This window comes from Prunus persica, chromosome G5, assembly GCF_000346465.2.
Source record: "Prunus persica cultivar Lovell chromosome G5, Prunus_persica_NCBIv2, whole genome shotgun sequence".
Taxonomy (NCBI): Eukaryota; Viridiplantae; Streptophyta; class Magnoliopsida; order Rosales; family Rosaceae; genus Prunus; species Prunus persica.
This window is the reverse complement of record NC_034013.1, coordinates 969,800-986,876: the sequence shown is the minus strand read 5'-3', so window position 1 is coordinate 986,876 and position 17,077 is coordinate 969,800. Positions and strand designations below refer to the sequence as shown.

The following is a 17,077-nucleotide window of genomic DNA, read 5'->3' as shown; positions in this document are numbered from 1 at the left end:
ATAGATTGTGTTTTTCTTTTTTGGATGAACTCAAGGATAGATGATCCACTATCAAATTACCACATGTTAGAAAGAATATCTACTATGTTTGACTTAAAACAATTAAAACATTGCATGATTATCATACCATATAATGTGTCATACCAAACTATAACATAATCAAGACAATCACCTACATTGCTAAGAGCCTTGATTATGTGATACCTTGATATGCAGTTCTATGAATCAAATAACACCAAGAACAAGTTAGAATAGAATGTATGGACAGAAAACTTGATCTTGCTGTCTATTGATGCTTCATATTAGGAATTTTCAGGTCTCCATCTATAATTGAAATGAGTTTGAAAATTTGAGGGTAAATAATAAAATATTAAACCTTCGAAAAGCATACATATTGCTTTAATACTCAAGTTTTTAACCAGCTATCAACTAAGTACGACAACAAAAAAACCTAGCGTTCAAACCAGCTGATCTCTAATTCAGGACTCATTTTTGTGGCGTTTGATTGACCATCAACTTTCAAAGAAGTCAGGTGAAAATTACAAAAGAGTTCAGATACTTTTCAACCAAAAATATCGAAGATTCGCCTTACAGCTACGAGAAGAAGCAAATTGAAGAGGAAAGAGTGAGTTTGCTATGAAATGAGGGAAAACTAGCTCCTTTCTTTTACTACAGAAAAATGCAGCTACAGAAACTTGTCAGCAGTTTCACTTTCATAACTGCAAAATCGAGCGGCGTAATACAAAATCAACTGCTGCCAGTTTAGTCATAACAAAACTCTATAGTTAATGCAGTATACAATAGTTTCTCTCTTTTCTTTTTCTTTTTTTCTTCTTTTGATTGAATGTTGCCTGAGTAATAAACAAACAACACCTTGTCTCAGCTTCATATTCACACTGTAAATCATGTGAGGCAGCACTTCTACATTGGCATCTCCTGGGTGATATGTGCAACAAAATCAGATACGAAGACAATTTCTGTCGTTAACCCTCTGCTTCAGGAAGTAAGCGTCTTTTGGGTAGTTTAAGCTGCCACCATTAGAAAAAGAGATATTTAGTGATATACCCATTCTTAGCACTAATATTATAAATAAACCTTACACCATTGAATTTCTATAAACAAACCCGAAAAAAACCCCAACAATGACAGCTGGCCTTATTGAATTTAATATTGATTATTAAATTACTTTGATGCCCTATTGAGTGTTTTGGGTATTTTTATGAGATTTTGGGGTTTGGCTTGTTTTAAGAAATTGATGGCAGTTTTGTAATTTATAAGAAGTTAAAAGCCTCTTTGTTATGTTGTAAATGGGCTTTGGGTGTGTTTCTAAAGTCCATTTCATATGAGGTTTTTTTATAATTTGGGCCCCTATATTGGATATAATAGTGAATCTCCCTTAGAAAAATTAATCATCACATCTGGCCTGAAAGAATGCATCAAATCATCAGATTGGAAAATGTTCCTTATTTGCTGACCTTTGATTTTGTAGTCCTCCAGCCTCCTGTGTTCTGCTCGATTGGGGAGTATGAGAATTTATCAAAGGAATTTAGAATAGAAGCTTTATCCAAGCTTGGATCAACAACAGGCAAGATATCCTACAAACCAACATACGAGGAGTGCTAATCAGACGATCTTGGACATTTAAAACGTAACTGCATGCATCCTGCGTCTCCCTTGCCCTTGTCAGTTGATTCAAATTATTACTTCTTCATTTTAGCATTATTACCAAATCTACCATACTAACATGACCCATTATATTGTAAGACCATTTTTAAACTTACTTTCTCTTCTGAAGCCTTGTCACTAGATGCTTCAAGATTTTGAATATGCAACTGATCTAAGTAAAACAGCATCTGCAGTTTGATTAGAAAACCAACAAAACAATGAGTCAGGGGAGAAAAAAAGACACCAAATAATCCCGGCTATTAATAATAACCATATACCACGCTTTACTACTAACAGATTGCAAAGATGTAAGCACAGTGGAAATCCTATTTACATTGAAATGTGATACTCAACAATAACTTCTATAAAAAAGACTGCAAGATTCAGGCACAATGGGAAAACGCTTTTTGTAGTGTAGCAGCATGCAATCCTGTAACCTGTAAAATTTAAAAAGAACCTACCTTGTTTAGTAAATGAACATTTGATGCGTTAGCCGCCATGACCTGTACTCCAAGGCAATTACTGTGGCTAATGCAGAAGGGGCAGAAGATGGTACTGAAAACACAACCATCCTCTTCACACCATATACCCTGCCGAGGAGCACCTTCAGAAGTTCTGTTGCAGAGTCGCTGATCAACTGATGAAATGTCAGTTATGATAACAGGCATGCCTATGGATGTGTTCCCAGTGTGAGACTTCAATACTTCTTTATGAAGAGATTCTAAGTGAAATTTCGATGACAAAGTTATTGAGCATGATAGATATAGATGATTCTCAGGAAGGCCCAATGGAGTTTTGCAGAGTAAGCAAGAAATTTGTAGTCTTTTGTCCATTACACAACCAACGGACATGGATGAAGCAACCAAATTACTAGTTGTGAGCACATGAGGAACATTGGATTTGTGTCCTGAACAATTAGTCTCAACACTGAATTCAATTTGGCGATTTGTGTCTATAGTTGCCATTGATCTTACGGAACTAGTAGAATCAGGACTTCTGGAATCAGATGCATCACACTGTCCATAAACAAAGTTAGCCAGTGGTGAATACACGGACTTTCTCCTTTTCTGGGTATGAGAATTTACACTCAAACTCAAAGATGAGTCTATTTCTAGCATCGAGCTCTGTATGCTCAAATTCACATTCTTTTCAGGAGTAGCTGCAAAGCCACACTGGGCTTTTGGAGAAGCTTTGCTACTATTGGTTAAGGATGCTGACTGAAATGACAAATGATCTGTAAAGTCAGAAGAGGCCTCAATTGTGCTTGAAGTTGAACCAGAATTCTCATCTTTATTCAAGTACCCTGGACTGTATGTGGAAATGATACCATCCATATTAGGGGTTTCCTGGACAATGGAAATGTCAGGATCTGCATCAGAGAATGCCGTAAACAAAGATGGCTTTGGGTACCTGAAAAGAAATGGCTTTTATTATGAGAGAGATTAAACTGTTTAATAATTTCTTTGTCAGCGGGAAGATATATCATAACATATCTAATTATCTAGCATCAACTATATACAAGTTGTCTTAATCAAATCCATCTAGATCATTATCCACATCTAACTCACTATTATGGATGCCACAAAGAAGACATGAATATATGACTTCCATGGTTCTGTTTACGCCCAGAAATGGACAAGGTTAAGTGTATAGGAAATGTTTCACCCTAAGAAGACATTAAACTGAACCTTCCAAATCCACTTGACTAAGAAGAATCCAGGCCAAGCTTTAGCCTCAACACACATATAGATCTCAGCCTGAGTTCAACATGAGCCATATAATTTGTGATCATGAAGCTCATGGGTTGAGATTTGTTAAAACACAAAGGCCTTCGGATTAAAACTTCCTTTATAATGACTATCAATGTAGGGGACAAAGACCAAATATCAAGATGACAGTGACAATGGAGTGGGAAATTTTCCTAGAGCGAGAAAATTGAATGCAGAATTAGTGCTATAAGACAATTTTGGCTTTTTTCTTTGCCTAGTGAAGAGAGGCCCTTAAACCATACAAACATAGCTAGGTTCTAGCTGCCCCGATCAAGTAGTTAGGGAAACTCAAACTCGGTTGGAAACTTTCAAATCAAGCAACTACAAACAATTACCACACAACCAGAATCCAGGCCAACACCTAAAAGGCATTCTAGATTGATAAAAAATAAACAGAGACTCTAGAAAACTTCACAATCAATCAAAATAACTCTAGAAGTTATCAACGGATTCGCACAATATTGCTTAGTTTTTAGTAAGGGATACTCATTTAGAATAGGAACTTCCTATGCTCTGAAAGCAGACTTATTCGTGTCCTTAACTAGCTAATTTTAGGCCATCAACTCTACTTGAGCAATCATGAATTTTAATGTAGAGAAACTAGTGCAACATTTACCTTGAATCTTTCTGAAGATGACATTCTAGATCAATAATTTCCTTGCTAAGGTCCGCATCCTCATTTATGCGCACAAATTTCTGAACTTCCAAAGCATCTTGAGATTTCAGCAGGGCATCATGCTTCATCTCAGAATTCTCTGGCTGTTCGCAGGTATCAAATTTCTTCAATTTCTTTTCTTTCATTTTTGTAAATCCTTCACTTTGACCCATAGAATGAATATTTTCATCTTTATTCTCAAAATTCTGTGATACGTTAACCATGTTATTGCTTACCCTTTCCTGTATGAAGATTAACCAATTTGTTAATACTTCATATTGTTCATCCAACTAAAAGCAATAAGAAAAGTAGTATTATAGAAAAGAAAAATAGTGGGAACATGCAGCTAACCTTGACATCACTGAAAAAGGATTTTAATTCCTCCATTGACTTGTCAAAGTTCTCATACCGTCTGATGGATTTCTTTAGCCACTTTGACACATATGCTGTATTTCTTTCTTCCCGATAGCGTTCATCTGCTTGGAATAATCATTAAATTGATAAAGAAAAATATTAAAAGGTAGATATGGAAACAGAAAAATATTAATAAACTACACCCAAAAATAAAAAATAAAATTTTCAAAAAATCTGTTTAAAGAACCTTCAACATTGTGAGCACCTGGGAAAAAAAATTGAAAAGAAAAAACCGTGGAATAATTTAATAGCAAAAAGTACAAAAGATGAGGCTGAAGTTAGCCAAATGTGAGCTTCAAACCCAGCTTGCATAAAGATAACATTTAGCTGACACTGAGTTTAAACCCGGAATGCAAAATATTTGCAGGTGATTATATCTTCTGTTAATAAAATCATCAATGATTTCAAGATATAAGAATTTATGGTCAAGAAGCCTACCTAATAAGATGACAGCTCCGTAGTCAAACCTATGGCGAATACAACGTCCTGCACAAAGTAGAAAGCCAGTTAGTACAGAATTTGGAAAAAAAAAAATTCAGACGGTGCACAGAAAACTCCAAACAAAAATGGAAAAAAAAATTGAAACCTAAAGGTAGGGGTATACCTGCAGCTTGATTTACAGCCCGGAAGGCTTGGTGGCAGTACCACTCATTCCCACTCAGAAGGCTTTTGGATGATTTATGTGTATCATTATATTTCTTCTTTAAGGCAACTTGAATATCATTTCTAAAAAGAAGTTGAGAATAATCAGCCAATTGTTACTCATATAAGGCATTTCTGCTCCAAAACATGAATAATAAAAAGAAAGCTTCTTACATGTTGGGAAATGGAATGCCGACAATTATCTGAGATAGTTAAGACAAATAGACAATTATATAAAAGAAGTGACAACTGTATTACTCTATTAGCCATACCAAATAACCAGAAATTATGATGTCTAAACTCATCCATCTCCTCTCCTCCCAAACAAAATAAACAATAACAATCACATGAAGAAAAGACAAAAAACTTCAATGAGAGCGAAAAGGATACCACCGCTCGAGCATTGTCATCTGTGAAGTCAATTCCTTCTGAAACCTGCAAGCAGAAATATAACAATTGAGCATGTGCAAACTGAACAAATACGACCTATCAATATCTATTTGCATGACCACAATTATGTGCACCTTTCCTCGGCACACAGCAAGAAAAGCAGCTCCATCAGTGTTATTTTTGCCTGCACACTGGACTCCAGCAAAGTGATTTTTGATTGATGTCTTGTTGGCACTTTTCTTTCTCCGAAAATCTGGTTTATTACCCTGACGAACTGAATCGTAATAACCCCTCAAAACAGAATCGAATTCCTCCTGGTCTCCTCCTCTTGGCTCTGCACTAACAAACAAAAGCTAAGCAATCACAATCCAACAGAGAGTAACAATAAAGAAATATCAACAAAAGGATCAATGTAAAATGAGCTCCACTCTTACATCCATGCAAAAATACTAACCATGAGACAAATAAAGTATAAAAACACAATCTTAAAGAGAATTTCTAAAGGAATAATTGGTCAAGCAGGCTAAGGAGTGAGTAAGGGAACAGAAAAGGCCTCACCAACAAAAAGGTTCTTTTTTTCATTTAACTGAGACCATTGTCCTGTTCCACGCCAACGCTTGCATAGTTTTCCCATCAGCTTATAACTTGGGAAGAACACAAGACAGCCGCCTGGAACAATCTTAAAAATTTCCTCCAAGGATTTTCCAAGTGCATCCTTCACAATAACAGACAACAAAAATATTATTTTACAAAGGGGAAAAGCACGAATTGAAATTCAATTACAGAATCAATTCCAAATTTTGCCAAATTACCTGGAAGGCATATTCATCTGCTGTCTTATAACTTGCATTCAATGATAAGGTACCCGGGCCAGTAGAAATAACAGCAGGCCAAACCTGCAGTGAAAAGGCTGAAAACTTATAATTGCCAGAGCTATGCAATCAGCAAGAATCAACTATTAGTAAGGAACAAAAATGGCATTACTATACTTGTGATTCAACATCAATTACATGTGGAGCTTCCAGCGTTGTTCCAAACTGAAGTCCAAGCTCAGATGAGAAGGAATTCATTGGTGACAGAGTCCTAATTTCGAAGATGATTGGTCAGACGTAGTATTGCTGTAAAAACTATTCTACCTAGGGGCATGCATTGCAACAGAAGCAAGGATGTAGGAAACCAAACAAAAGCAGATATATGTGGTCAGTCACAAGTATAAACAGGCAAGCACATTCATTTGGAGAAATTGTAATAAACATACAGTGATACAAATCATGTGAGCTACACTAACCCTGATGTTAAAATGACGGACAACGAAAGATCAGCAATATCTTTAAACACAACAGCAGGGTTCAAGCACCACAAACTTAAGGTATGTGTCCAGTCCCCAGAAGATCCTGGTACAATATCAGAATCCATTTATCAAACTGCAGCTCACAAAGAGAGATGATTGATAGCATAACAAAAGGAATTATAAAATCCACTGATACCATTACGAGACCGACCCAATCATTACCCTCTTCTTATGTATCATTGTTACCTTTCTGTTTCATTATAAACGCAATTTAAAAATATATATGAAAACGAAATTTGAACCATGTCTCTGCTTTACCAACTACATGATTAATTTGTATGAGAAATAAACTAGTAGACAGAGAAGATTTCTATTAAAAAATGACCAGGAATGTGTCAGTGTCCTCAAAGATAAACAGATAACAGCTCTATTAACTGCTTACCAGCCTCTCTTTTAACATATCGTTGTAAAGCAAGCTGATAATCAACCATATGACACCCTTTTCTTGAAAAAAAGTAAGTGAGTGAAGAGACCAATCCTGTGTGACATTATCAAAGAAAGTCAACTGATATATAAAGTCAGGGTACACTTGGGACATTTAAACTTAAAAAATTTTAAGGCTTTACCTTCCAATGTCACAACAGCCATGCCACTTAAATGTGGTGTATCTGACTCTGTATCTGTTGCAGCTTTGAATGCCTGACAAAGAAACACACTTTACACATAGAAAAAAGCAATATGGAACATCAGAAACTCATAACGGAAATACCTTTGTGGCACATTCAAGTAAGATTGGGAAGTACTGCTGTGATACATTAGCTTCTTGGAGCTCTCTCAAAGCCTTATCACCAGTCCAACTGCGACATGCAGTACCAACACCCCACCCAAATAAAAAGTTAAAGTTAAAATTAAAATTAAAGAAATTAAAAACAATTTCAGTCTAAATTACTCAAAATGCTAGATTGCCAAACCTGAAGAACATTAAAACTTTTCACCTTATCAATCGTTGTTTAAAAATGAACTGTATTTGATAATTAACAGAACAGGTGAGAAATTAGGTGACTCTGTTACTTCTTTTTTATTACAAACTAGCAAATTTAACTTTACCACAGTATAGCGTGAACCATTATTTTATTTTAACAGTTACTTGAAAATATTCGTTGATGATATATTAAAGATCAATAGTAATTGATAAACATGTCAACCAAAATTCTTACCAAGAGACAAAGTGCTGAAATTCACGTTTTTCCAACTTATTTTTCTTTCGCTCAATCCAACTTATGAGGCCCTATAGATATGTAGCAGTAATGAATGACCAAAGAATCACAACAGTCAGTTACTTGAAACGATTGTGAGCAGGATGCATGAAAGCAAACCTGTATCATTTCGTATAAAGGTTGGTATACCAAAACATCCACTGGGCAAAGCTGCTCCAGTTCCATCTGCAATTCTTTTAGAACGTATCACCACTATATAAGCAACAGAAAGTGACATGGAAAAAAAAAATACATATTACTAGTTTAGTATCCTACTGTGCAAAATGTCTTCTTCAATATCGACACTCCCAGCATCACGAGCAACATCCTCTATATTGCTGAAACCAAGTTATTTTGAGAAGACCTTTTGAGAAAGTAATAAAGGATACATTTTTTAGCACCTAATGGCTTGCATCTAATAGAAGGGAAAAAATGAACAAAAGACCATTACTAAGGAAAACATGTAATTTTCTCTTTTCGGAGCTTTAATTGAGAATTGCAGCTCTAAACATGCAGTAATATCACCTATGTTGCAAACATGACATCAAAGGCAAACACAAGATATTCTTTGTTAAAACCAGTTCAGGAAATTTAAATTTTAAGCAAATAAAATAGGGAAAGACCTCCTTTTACTTTGTATCCCATAGGAAAAGAATCCATATAATGAAGCACCAAGTGGAAAAAACCTTTGATATTTCAATGGAGAATTTTGCAACCTAATAATAAAAAATATTTTCATTTATAGAGGTGATAGATGTTCTGCAGGGAAATGCATAATATTAATAATAGAATTCCTCATTTCTACTATCTAGTACAACAGGACATTGGAAAATGTTGAGTCTTCATTTGCCTCATGAATATGCTTGTGAAGATATGCAGGGAAAGTCAAACAAAATCTATCTTGGAAGTTGAAAGTATGTAGGAAAACAAAGAGAAGCTCAATCAGTCTAAAACTGAAATTGAGATTGCTTATATATTTGTTTTAATAACATTTTCTCAGAAACTGAGTGAATAAGGTGAAAAATAAAATAAAATAATATATCCATGAAGTGGTACAACATACTGGGCTTCGTCGAGAACAACAATGGATCCCTTAATATCTACTTCCATTGCTCCCCGAATGACTGGATTAATGATGTAGTTATATGGGCAAAAAACCAATTCTGCATCGTCTGACAAAGAACGAGCTGCATAATATGGACAGCCTGAAAAGTAAAGAGGATCTTAGTGAGATGTAACCATAGAAGTATACACATGACACATGCTACACATATAACAACAAAGTAGACCTTTCACAACTTTTCCAACTTTTACAAGATCTTCAATATCGTGGGCCTCATGGCAGCCTCCTTTCTTAAGGGATGCATGGCCTTTGACTTTTTGTACATTTCTGTTTGCAAGAGAAATTTCAAAATGATTATGCTCCTAATTACATTGTTCAAAAGGAGTATGCTTCTAATTACATCGGCAGTGTGAGAAAATACAAATAAGATAAGGGAAGTATACAATAATTTAAATAAAAATAATAACTTACTTAAATTCCAGGCATCCGACCTCTCGATTCTTCAAAAGATGCTTACTGGGAAATTCCAATAACAGATTTTAGACAGAAAAATAAGAGGAGAAAGGAAAATGAATAAATCAAAGATCTGTTAACAGTGCACCATTCTTCGTCAATATTCTCTTTCCCATGCACTTGTGCATTTGTGCAGTAATGCCTCCTTGAAGCCTGGATCAAATAAAATGGTGAAACCCAAACATGCAAATAAGAAAGATGTTGTCTATCATTACTGTAAGTTTAGACTGCACCAACCTTGATGGTAGAAAATTAGTCATGATTAAGAGTATACACGCAAAGCAACATTATTTAAGTATTTTTTAAATGAAAAGAAAGTTATGGAGGAGCTTAATACTTTTTTTCTGATATATGGACTGCATTTTGGGGAGGAGGTAAAGAGACTTTGGAATTTTGTTACCAAAACATTCATATTGAGAAATGTTAGTATCCTTCATGTGACCATATTCAGATTCTACAAAGAGAGATGCATGCAAACTTCAACATTCAAATAAGCCTGTCAAAGCAGATAACAAAAAAAAAAAAAAAAAAAAAGGCAACAGGTTTCAAGGGGGCGGAAGCACTTTCCAGCTTCCATCAAACTTTTCTCTTTCTTCAGTTAAACAAAGTGTAAACTCGGAGTGCTGAAACCGGTCATTGGAAATCTTAATGTTCATTAATGCCAAATCTTTATAGAGAGATGAGATCAACATTAATTATGAACATAAAAGGAATGGACTAAACTTACCAACACTGCCATAGGCACCCGGTAGGAAGTTTTCCGATATTCACGTATGACTTGAGAAATTTGTGAATGCGTCCTCCTAAAATAGACAGTAGAAAAGAGAAGAGAGTTATGTTAGTTTAATGAATTTGACACTCAATAGCGCTTCAAAGCTCGTGTTTATTCAATTCTACTGTTGGACTTGGACTTGTAAAATACTAAATAAATCAAAGGGTGTCAATCCATGTAACTTTACATGTAAAAAAAAGTCCTGAAGCATCTAGTTTAGTACGCCATATGCTGAGATGTAGAATATTTATAAGTTTCTAACATCTTTCATGTTGTCTCTCCAAAGGCTGACTCAATGAAAAGGAAGCAGGTTCCAAAAGCTAGTTCAAAAATAAAAATAAATAAGGAAACAACTTACGATGCATAGTATATGGTAGGCGTTGTCTGCTTCTTTTGATCCTTATTATTTGCCACAAATTGGGATGGCTTGGGCTTTTCTGATAGTTGAACACCTATAAATAAAAAAAGGTAATTACATATTTAATTCCACAATATCAATTAATCAAACAAATATAGCAATTAAAACTGAGTGGACTCTTTGAAATTGACACAGGACTCTAACCGATGATCAAAAATCAGCAACCACAATCTTGAAAATCCAACAACAACAACAAAAATTAGGGTTTTGCGCAATAGTACACACTTGCAGGTTCCTCTTCGGGAACAAAGCCACCGCCGTGAGCCGTCGGATCGGTCATGGCCTTCGGGTCGGGTTTGGAATGCGAGAGATTTGCGTACTTATGCTTAGACTTATAGTTCTGTTGCCAAGCGAGAGTAGAGCACAGAAGAGAAAGCGATTTGCCTGTCCCTGTCGGAGACTCGAGCAATGCGTGGCAATGGCCGTCTCTGTGAGCTCGATCTAGAGTGGAGATGACCCTGCTCATGAATGCCAGCTGGGCCCCGTACGGATGGTACGGGAACTCCACCTGGAGACCTCCGATTTGGTACCCATTTTTGGAGCCTTTAGGGGTACGGTTAGGGTTTTTTGCCGGAGTCGCAGACACCATTTTTGGGTGCTCTGTTGCGGAAATTCGAGTTGTGGAGAAGGATTTTTTATGAGGGTTGTTTTGGCGGGAAAATTGGGAGCGCAACCTTTTTGTCTCAAGGGTGTGTCCAATTGCCACCCAAACTTTTTATTTTGGCAACATTCCATCCAAACTTTTTATTTTGGCAACATTCCATCCAAACTTTTTATTTTGACAGCATTCCATCCAAAACTTTGAATTTGGTGCGAATGTGCCACCTAGCTGCCTTTTTGTCAATGTCTTACATATTGATTAAGAAACAAATTTAAAAAACTATAAATAAAAAAGGAAAAGCTAAAAAAAACAAAAAAAACTGATCCCTTCCCAGGGGCGGAGCTAGAATTGTAAAGTTAAGGAGGCCAAAGTAAAAAATACAAGTATATGAATACCTAAGTATTCAATGATTACATGTTTAGAGCAAAACATTTCTATTTTAGTCATGTCTAATTTGTTTTAGAGGGAACTTTAACTTAAATTATAAATAGTTTATTACAAATTCTATATGTTATATATAATATAATAGAGAAAGAGATAAAAATTTGGGGGGGCCAGGGCCACTCCAGGTCTAGGAGTGGCTCCGACACTGTCCCTTCTGACTCTCTCTCTCTATATCTTTTTTTTTTTAAGAATGAGAATTTATTTATAAAATCACCGACGTACAAAGAGCAACATGATACAGTAGGCTCATTAAAATCTTCTTAGGATAACCTCATGGGACAAACCCTCTGGGAGAAAAGAGTACAACACATGTCATAGACTAACAAGAAAGTTCAATTCAAGTCACTTTGGACCATTACAATAAAAGAACAAGTCAAAAATGAAAACTAACACAAAGACCTCCGACGAGAACCACAACTACAGACCAACACAGTAAACTCACATGAGAGACCGCAAAAACTCAAAATAGTAAAACCTACAGGAGAGGACCGCAGAACATCCCAACGATCAAAAGAAGCATTCTATGAGTAAAATCATAGTCCTTTGACACCCACACAAATTGTAAGTCATACCATAATAGAAAACATGAGAAAACACAGAGAAGAAACACAGAAACAACAGTAAAAAGACCCCTGAGAAGCACTCCATTTCAACTCAGAACTTGACAAAGAAAACCTCATATGACCAAGCATAGTTCTTCAATCGGTACAGAGTAGAGAAGAGCACCACATCCTAACAACTACCACTAGCATCGTTGTTGCCATCGTAGTTAAAACAAAGACAAAACATCAGCCACCAGGTATCACAATTTTTCCAATGAGAGATATAATCCAACGTCACTACTGTCACCGCCCCTAAGACAAAGACAACACTAGTCACGTAGAACACTGCAAAAACAACCAAATAAAACAAATAGGCCTAGATCCAAACAGATCTAGACTATCTGGGAAGGGGAAGAGGATGAGGAGATTGGATAAAATGAAGGGAAAAGATGGGAGTGTCAGAGTGTCTGACACACGGACATGGCTTGGACACGGTTCAACGGTCAAGACACGTTTTGGACATGTTCAAGACACGTTTTGGACATGTTCAAGACACGTTTTGGACACGTTCAAGACACTTTTGGACAAGGTCAACTAAAGTCAAGACACGACAGGGACCATTTTGAAAATTTTAAAACAAAAACTGGGGTCACAACATAATTATTGAAACATTTGTTGCATATTTGAAATAGTTTTAAAAGTTGGCTTTTCTTCTCTCCCAGCCAGCCACATCTTTCATTAAAAAACAAAACCAACTTTTCTTCTCTCCCTTTCCACATATTATATATTCTCATCTTATTTTAAATTACTTGAAGTCGAAACATCAATAAATGCTTACGAACTGTTGTAGGTAGGCGAAGATTTTATTTATTTTATTTATTTTTTTCTCAGTTTTATCAGATTTCTGGCGTCAATTTTTTGTTTAAATATGTTTTTTTTTCTTTCTTTGTTCCTTTGTAGCAAAGCTAATATTGTTTGTTCCTTTTTTTTTTTAATGCTAAGTTGATTCATATTTTATGAGGTGGGAGATCGTTTTATGTGTGAATAAATATGTGTATAGTGTTTTATTTTGTTTAGGGAAAGATGAGTAATGCTAATTCAAATGAGATCTCCTCCCATGCTTTATCATATTTTGTGATGCATTAATTATTATGTATAACTGATGAATATGAGTACTTTGTTTTGTTTTATTGTATTATGACACTGAAGTATCGAGTATGAATTTTTTTAAATATAATTTTATTAGAATTTATTATTATTTTAATTGTCGTGTCCTAGCCGTGTCCGTGTCCTAATTTTTTGAGATTTTCTATGTTCCGTGTCCTTACAACATAGCTCCATATATCCCATACTCTTATACACTCCCTCCCCAATGCCCATGATGCTGCCTTTCTCCACTGCAACAATCAAACCATGACAACCACATGGCTGCTGCTGCACACATGGATTTGAAAATGAAAGCTTGTGTTTGAACGGAAGATTTATTGGGTTTGTTGAATTCAAAGCAATCAGTAGCACTTTGAATGGATTTTTTGAATCACATTAAATTACAACTCTGAGTTCTTAGTTAATAAGGCCATCTCCAACTGAAAGACCTAAATTCAAAATATAGCCCCAAACCTCTCCCAACCATAAAAACGAAGGGCCAAAATTTGGGAAAAACCCAAATTTGGACCCAAATACCAGACCATTTATTGCCCAGACCCAAATTTTTTCGTAGAGGGCACTTTCATGTCAAACAGCCCCCATGTGCAAAGATTCCTCCGTGGGCCCCACCTTTTTTTTTTGCTGCTGCCATCTTGTCTTCCACAAGCGCCACTTGTCAAAGCCCCATTGAGTTGCCGTTGGATTTGAAATTATTTGCTGTTTGTTTTTTTATATTATATATATAACTTAAATCAATGATGGTGATTAAATCTAAACTATTTTAACAGTAAAAAAAGATCCAACGGCTGAAATTTAAATTCAACGGTCAAAATAATATTTTAAATTAATCTAGATCATATCCAACCCCAAAACTCACTCCAAACTCTATAAATACCCATCTATTTCTCAAATAATCTACCAAAAATATTTTATCTATTTCTCAATTTATTTTTCCTTTGTCAATCTCATCAATCTCCTTTCATTCTTGTTGAAGATGTCCACAAAATCTCCTTCCATTCTTCTTTTAGAAAGATGTTGTGTGTTTTCTTTTGGAACAAAATTATATTTGTGGAAATTTAGTTTTTTTAGGTCAAATTGTTCAAAAAATTTAATTATGAAGTTATTTAAAAAGATTGAATGAAGAAAAGTTATCCATAAAAAAAATAATTAGACTTAAACCATTCCTAAACAATTTAATAAAGTTGCGGACCTAAAATTTGAGTCCGTAGGGTTGGGAGAAAAAACAATTTGAGTCCGAGCAAAACCCAAATAATCACTTTTTGGAGGGGGAAATTTAGGTTTAGCCCCTCATGGGTTGGAGAATGCCTAAAGAAGGAAGGAGTTGGGGTATCAGAGGCTCCTAAAGTTGGGGAATGGAGACGATTGCGAGGTTGGGGAATGTGAGAGTGACCGTAGATGAGACAATTATATTAGACTGCAATCCTCACCCATGTTTGATAAATTCCTATCACAAATAATGAATTTTCCAGCAATGTTAGATAAGTATTTATTCATAAATAAGTTAGACACCTAGTTGTCCCGAACAAGCCTCCTTCTTCCTTTTCCTCTCCATGCAATAAAACTCATCTTTCAAGCAGATTTTTAATGGGAATAATTGGAACAAACATATATTTAGTATGTATTATTAGTGAAAATTAAGGGTGTTACTGCGTTTTGCTCCCTAAACTACTTGCATATTGTCAATTTAGCCCCTTAATAATTTTTTTGGTAAGTTAAGGACTCCAATTGTTTAAAATTCGCCAATTGAGAATATGCCGTCAATTTTTTTTCAAATTCCATCCAAATTAATAGTAAATTTATAATTTTATAAAATAAAAAAAGAGAATATAAAAACCTCACCTACTTAAATTTGTTTTAAAAAAACAAATTTACATTTTCAATTAAAAGAAAAGAATATTTAACTTAAAACTTTTTTTTTAATTTTAAAAAGAGAGAAATAACAACGAGCCTCCCCCTCCCCTCCCCCACCCTTACCCTTCCGTCTATTCCAACCTTTACTTCCCCTCCTTCCTATTCCATCTCCCCCACACTCCACCTCTAATCTCTTGTCCCCCACCCTTAGCTCTCTCTCTCTCTCTCTCTCTCTCTCTCTCTCTCTCTCTCTCTCTCTCTCTCTCTCTCTCTCTCTCTCTCTCTCTCTCTCTCTCTCTCAGTGTCACGCTCCGAATTTTCAACAACAAATAACATGCTAAGTTATTACAAACGAACCGATCCAGGACTCAAAGCTGGGAAAAGTACCATGAATTTTTTTTCCTTGATACAATACAAACTGTTTCGAACACAATGTCAATAATGACTCAACACTCCTGAGTCAATATTAGATTCAATATTACAAACTAAAACTTCAACAATTTACAATCTACTCCTCAGAGCTTATTCACACAACGGAAGTCTAAATCGCACCACACCAAGCATTCTATCTACATAGCAGTATTTGAACTTCTAGCTCCAAACCTACTCAAGGGTTCCTGTTTCATGCATGATTAGCCCCTACACCATCGAATAGTGAACCGGGTTCACCAAAGAATAAACCCAATAAGCTTTCTAAAGCTTGTTTGAGAAAACCACAACCAGCTGTATAAATATGTCATTTTCACATCATATACAACAATCGAATCGTTTTTTCAAGAAATACGAGGCATCTAAGTCATACAAGTAAAGAGATCTATTCATTGATAAGAATGAATTAAATAAATTTAAATTTTGTAAAGATGAATAAACAGGCTTATATAAAAAAGACGATATAAGAATTCCGAAATAAGCTATACTAAGTAGAAGTTCTGCTCCAATTAAAATTGGAACTGGAAGTGGAATGAAAGGTATAATCCATGAATATTGATATGTATATTCCATAAAAAAAAAATATTTTCACATGCACTTTCATTAGCATCACACAATCCTTGTATAATCAAGATATTCATAATCAATCATCTCATCACAATCACAATTCTTTTATTTTATCAGAACTGTTCGGTCATCAGTTGAGCCAAAACCTATTTCAAATTCATTAGAAACACAAATCATAAATGTCACTTTTGGACAACAGAAGTGAGAATACGCTAAACTCTCCCAACCCAAGAACACTGTTATTTGCCCCAGGCACAGTGGGTACTCATAAACTATCCCACAAAATGTAATACCATACATAATATAATGCTTACGAAATTCAATTAAATCAATCTCTGTAAAAGGCGCCTCTCCCCCCTCTCCCCTTCTCCCCCAAAAAAAAAACAACAAGAAAACCCCTGCCTTGACACCAAAGTTTTTGCAAGAATTGTAAGACTACTCCCTAATTTTCACCGCATTCACACTTGAACTCTCTTTCCAGTATTTCCCTCCCTTTCTTTCTCTCTTATTTTTCATGATGCCATGCGTTTCAAAATGAAACAATTGCACTCCTATTTATACTTAAGGAATGTCGGCTACTACTTCATTCTCATTGGATGATATAATTGATGGCTACTAAAAGATAATG

The 17,077-nt window shown here is 35.4% G+C and overlaps 1 protein-coding gene across 2 annotated transcripts; it reads right to left on the bottom strand.

The window, feature by feature from the left end:
• On the bottom strand, positions 357-13,136 carry LOC18776833 (Fanconi anemia group J protein homolog). Of its 2 annotated transcripts, none has more exons than XM_020564821.1 (28): positions 11,074-13,136; positions 10,789-10,882; positions 10,386-10,461; positions 9,747-9,811; positions 9,617-9,661; positions 9,372-9,472; positions 9,146-9,287; positions 8,359-8,420; positions 8,203-8,276; positions 8,044-8,114; positions 7,596-7,683; positions 7,453-7,525; positions 7,269-7,364; positions 6,824-6,929; positions 6,525-6,618; positions 6,348-6,431; positions 6,094-6,250; positions 5,670-5,869; positions 5,536-5,580; positions 5,320-5,348; positions 5,108-5,229; positions 4,942-4,989; positions 4,441-4,565; positions 4,051-4,331; positions 2,127-3,075; positions 1,782-1,853; positions 1,476-1,595; positions 357-1,028 (listed from the first exon to the last, which is right to left on the bottom strand). In XM_020564821.1, the coding sequence occupies exons 1-28, from the start codon at positions 11,435-11,437 to the stop codon at positions 984-986; spliced, it is 3,828 nt and encodes a 1,275-aa protein (XP_020420410.1). In that variant the 5' UTR covers positions 11,438-13,136; the 3' UTR covers positions 357-983. The 2 variants fall into 2 exon arrangements, with proteins under 2 accessions (XP_020420410.1, XP_020420411.1); XM_020564822.1 differs by having other exon boundaries at positions 6,546-6,618.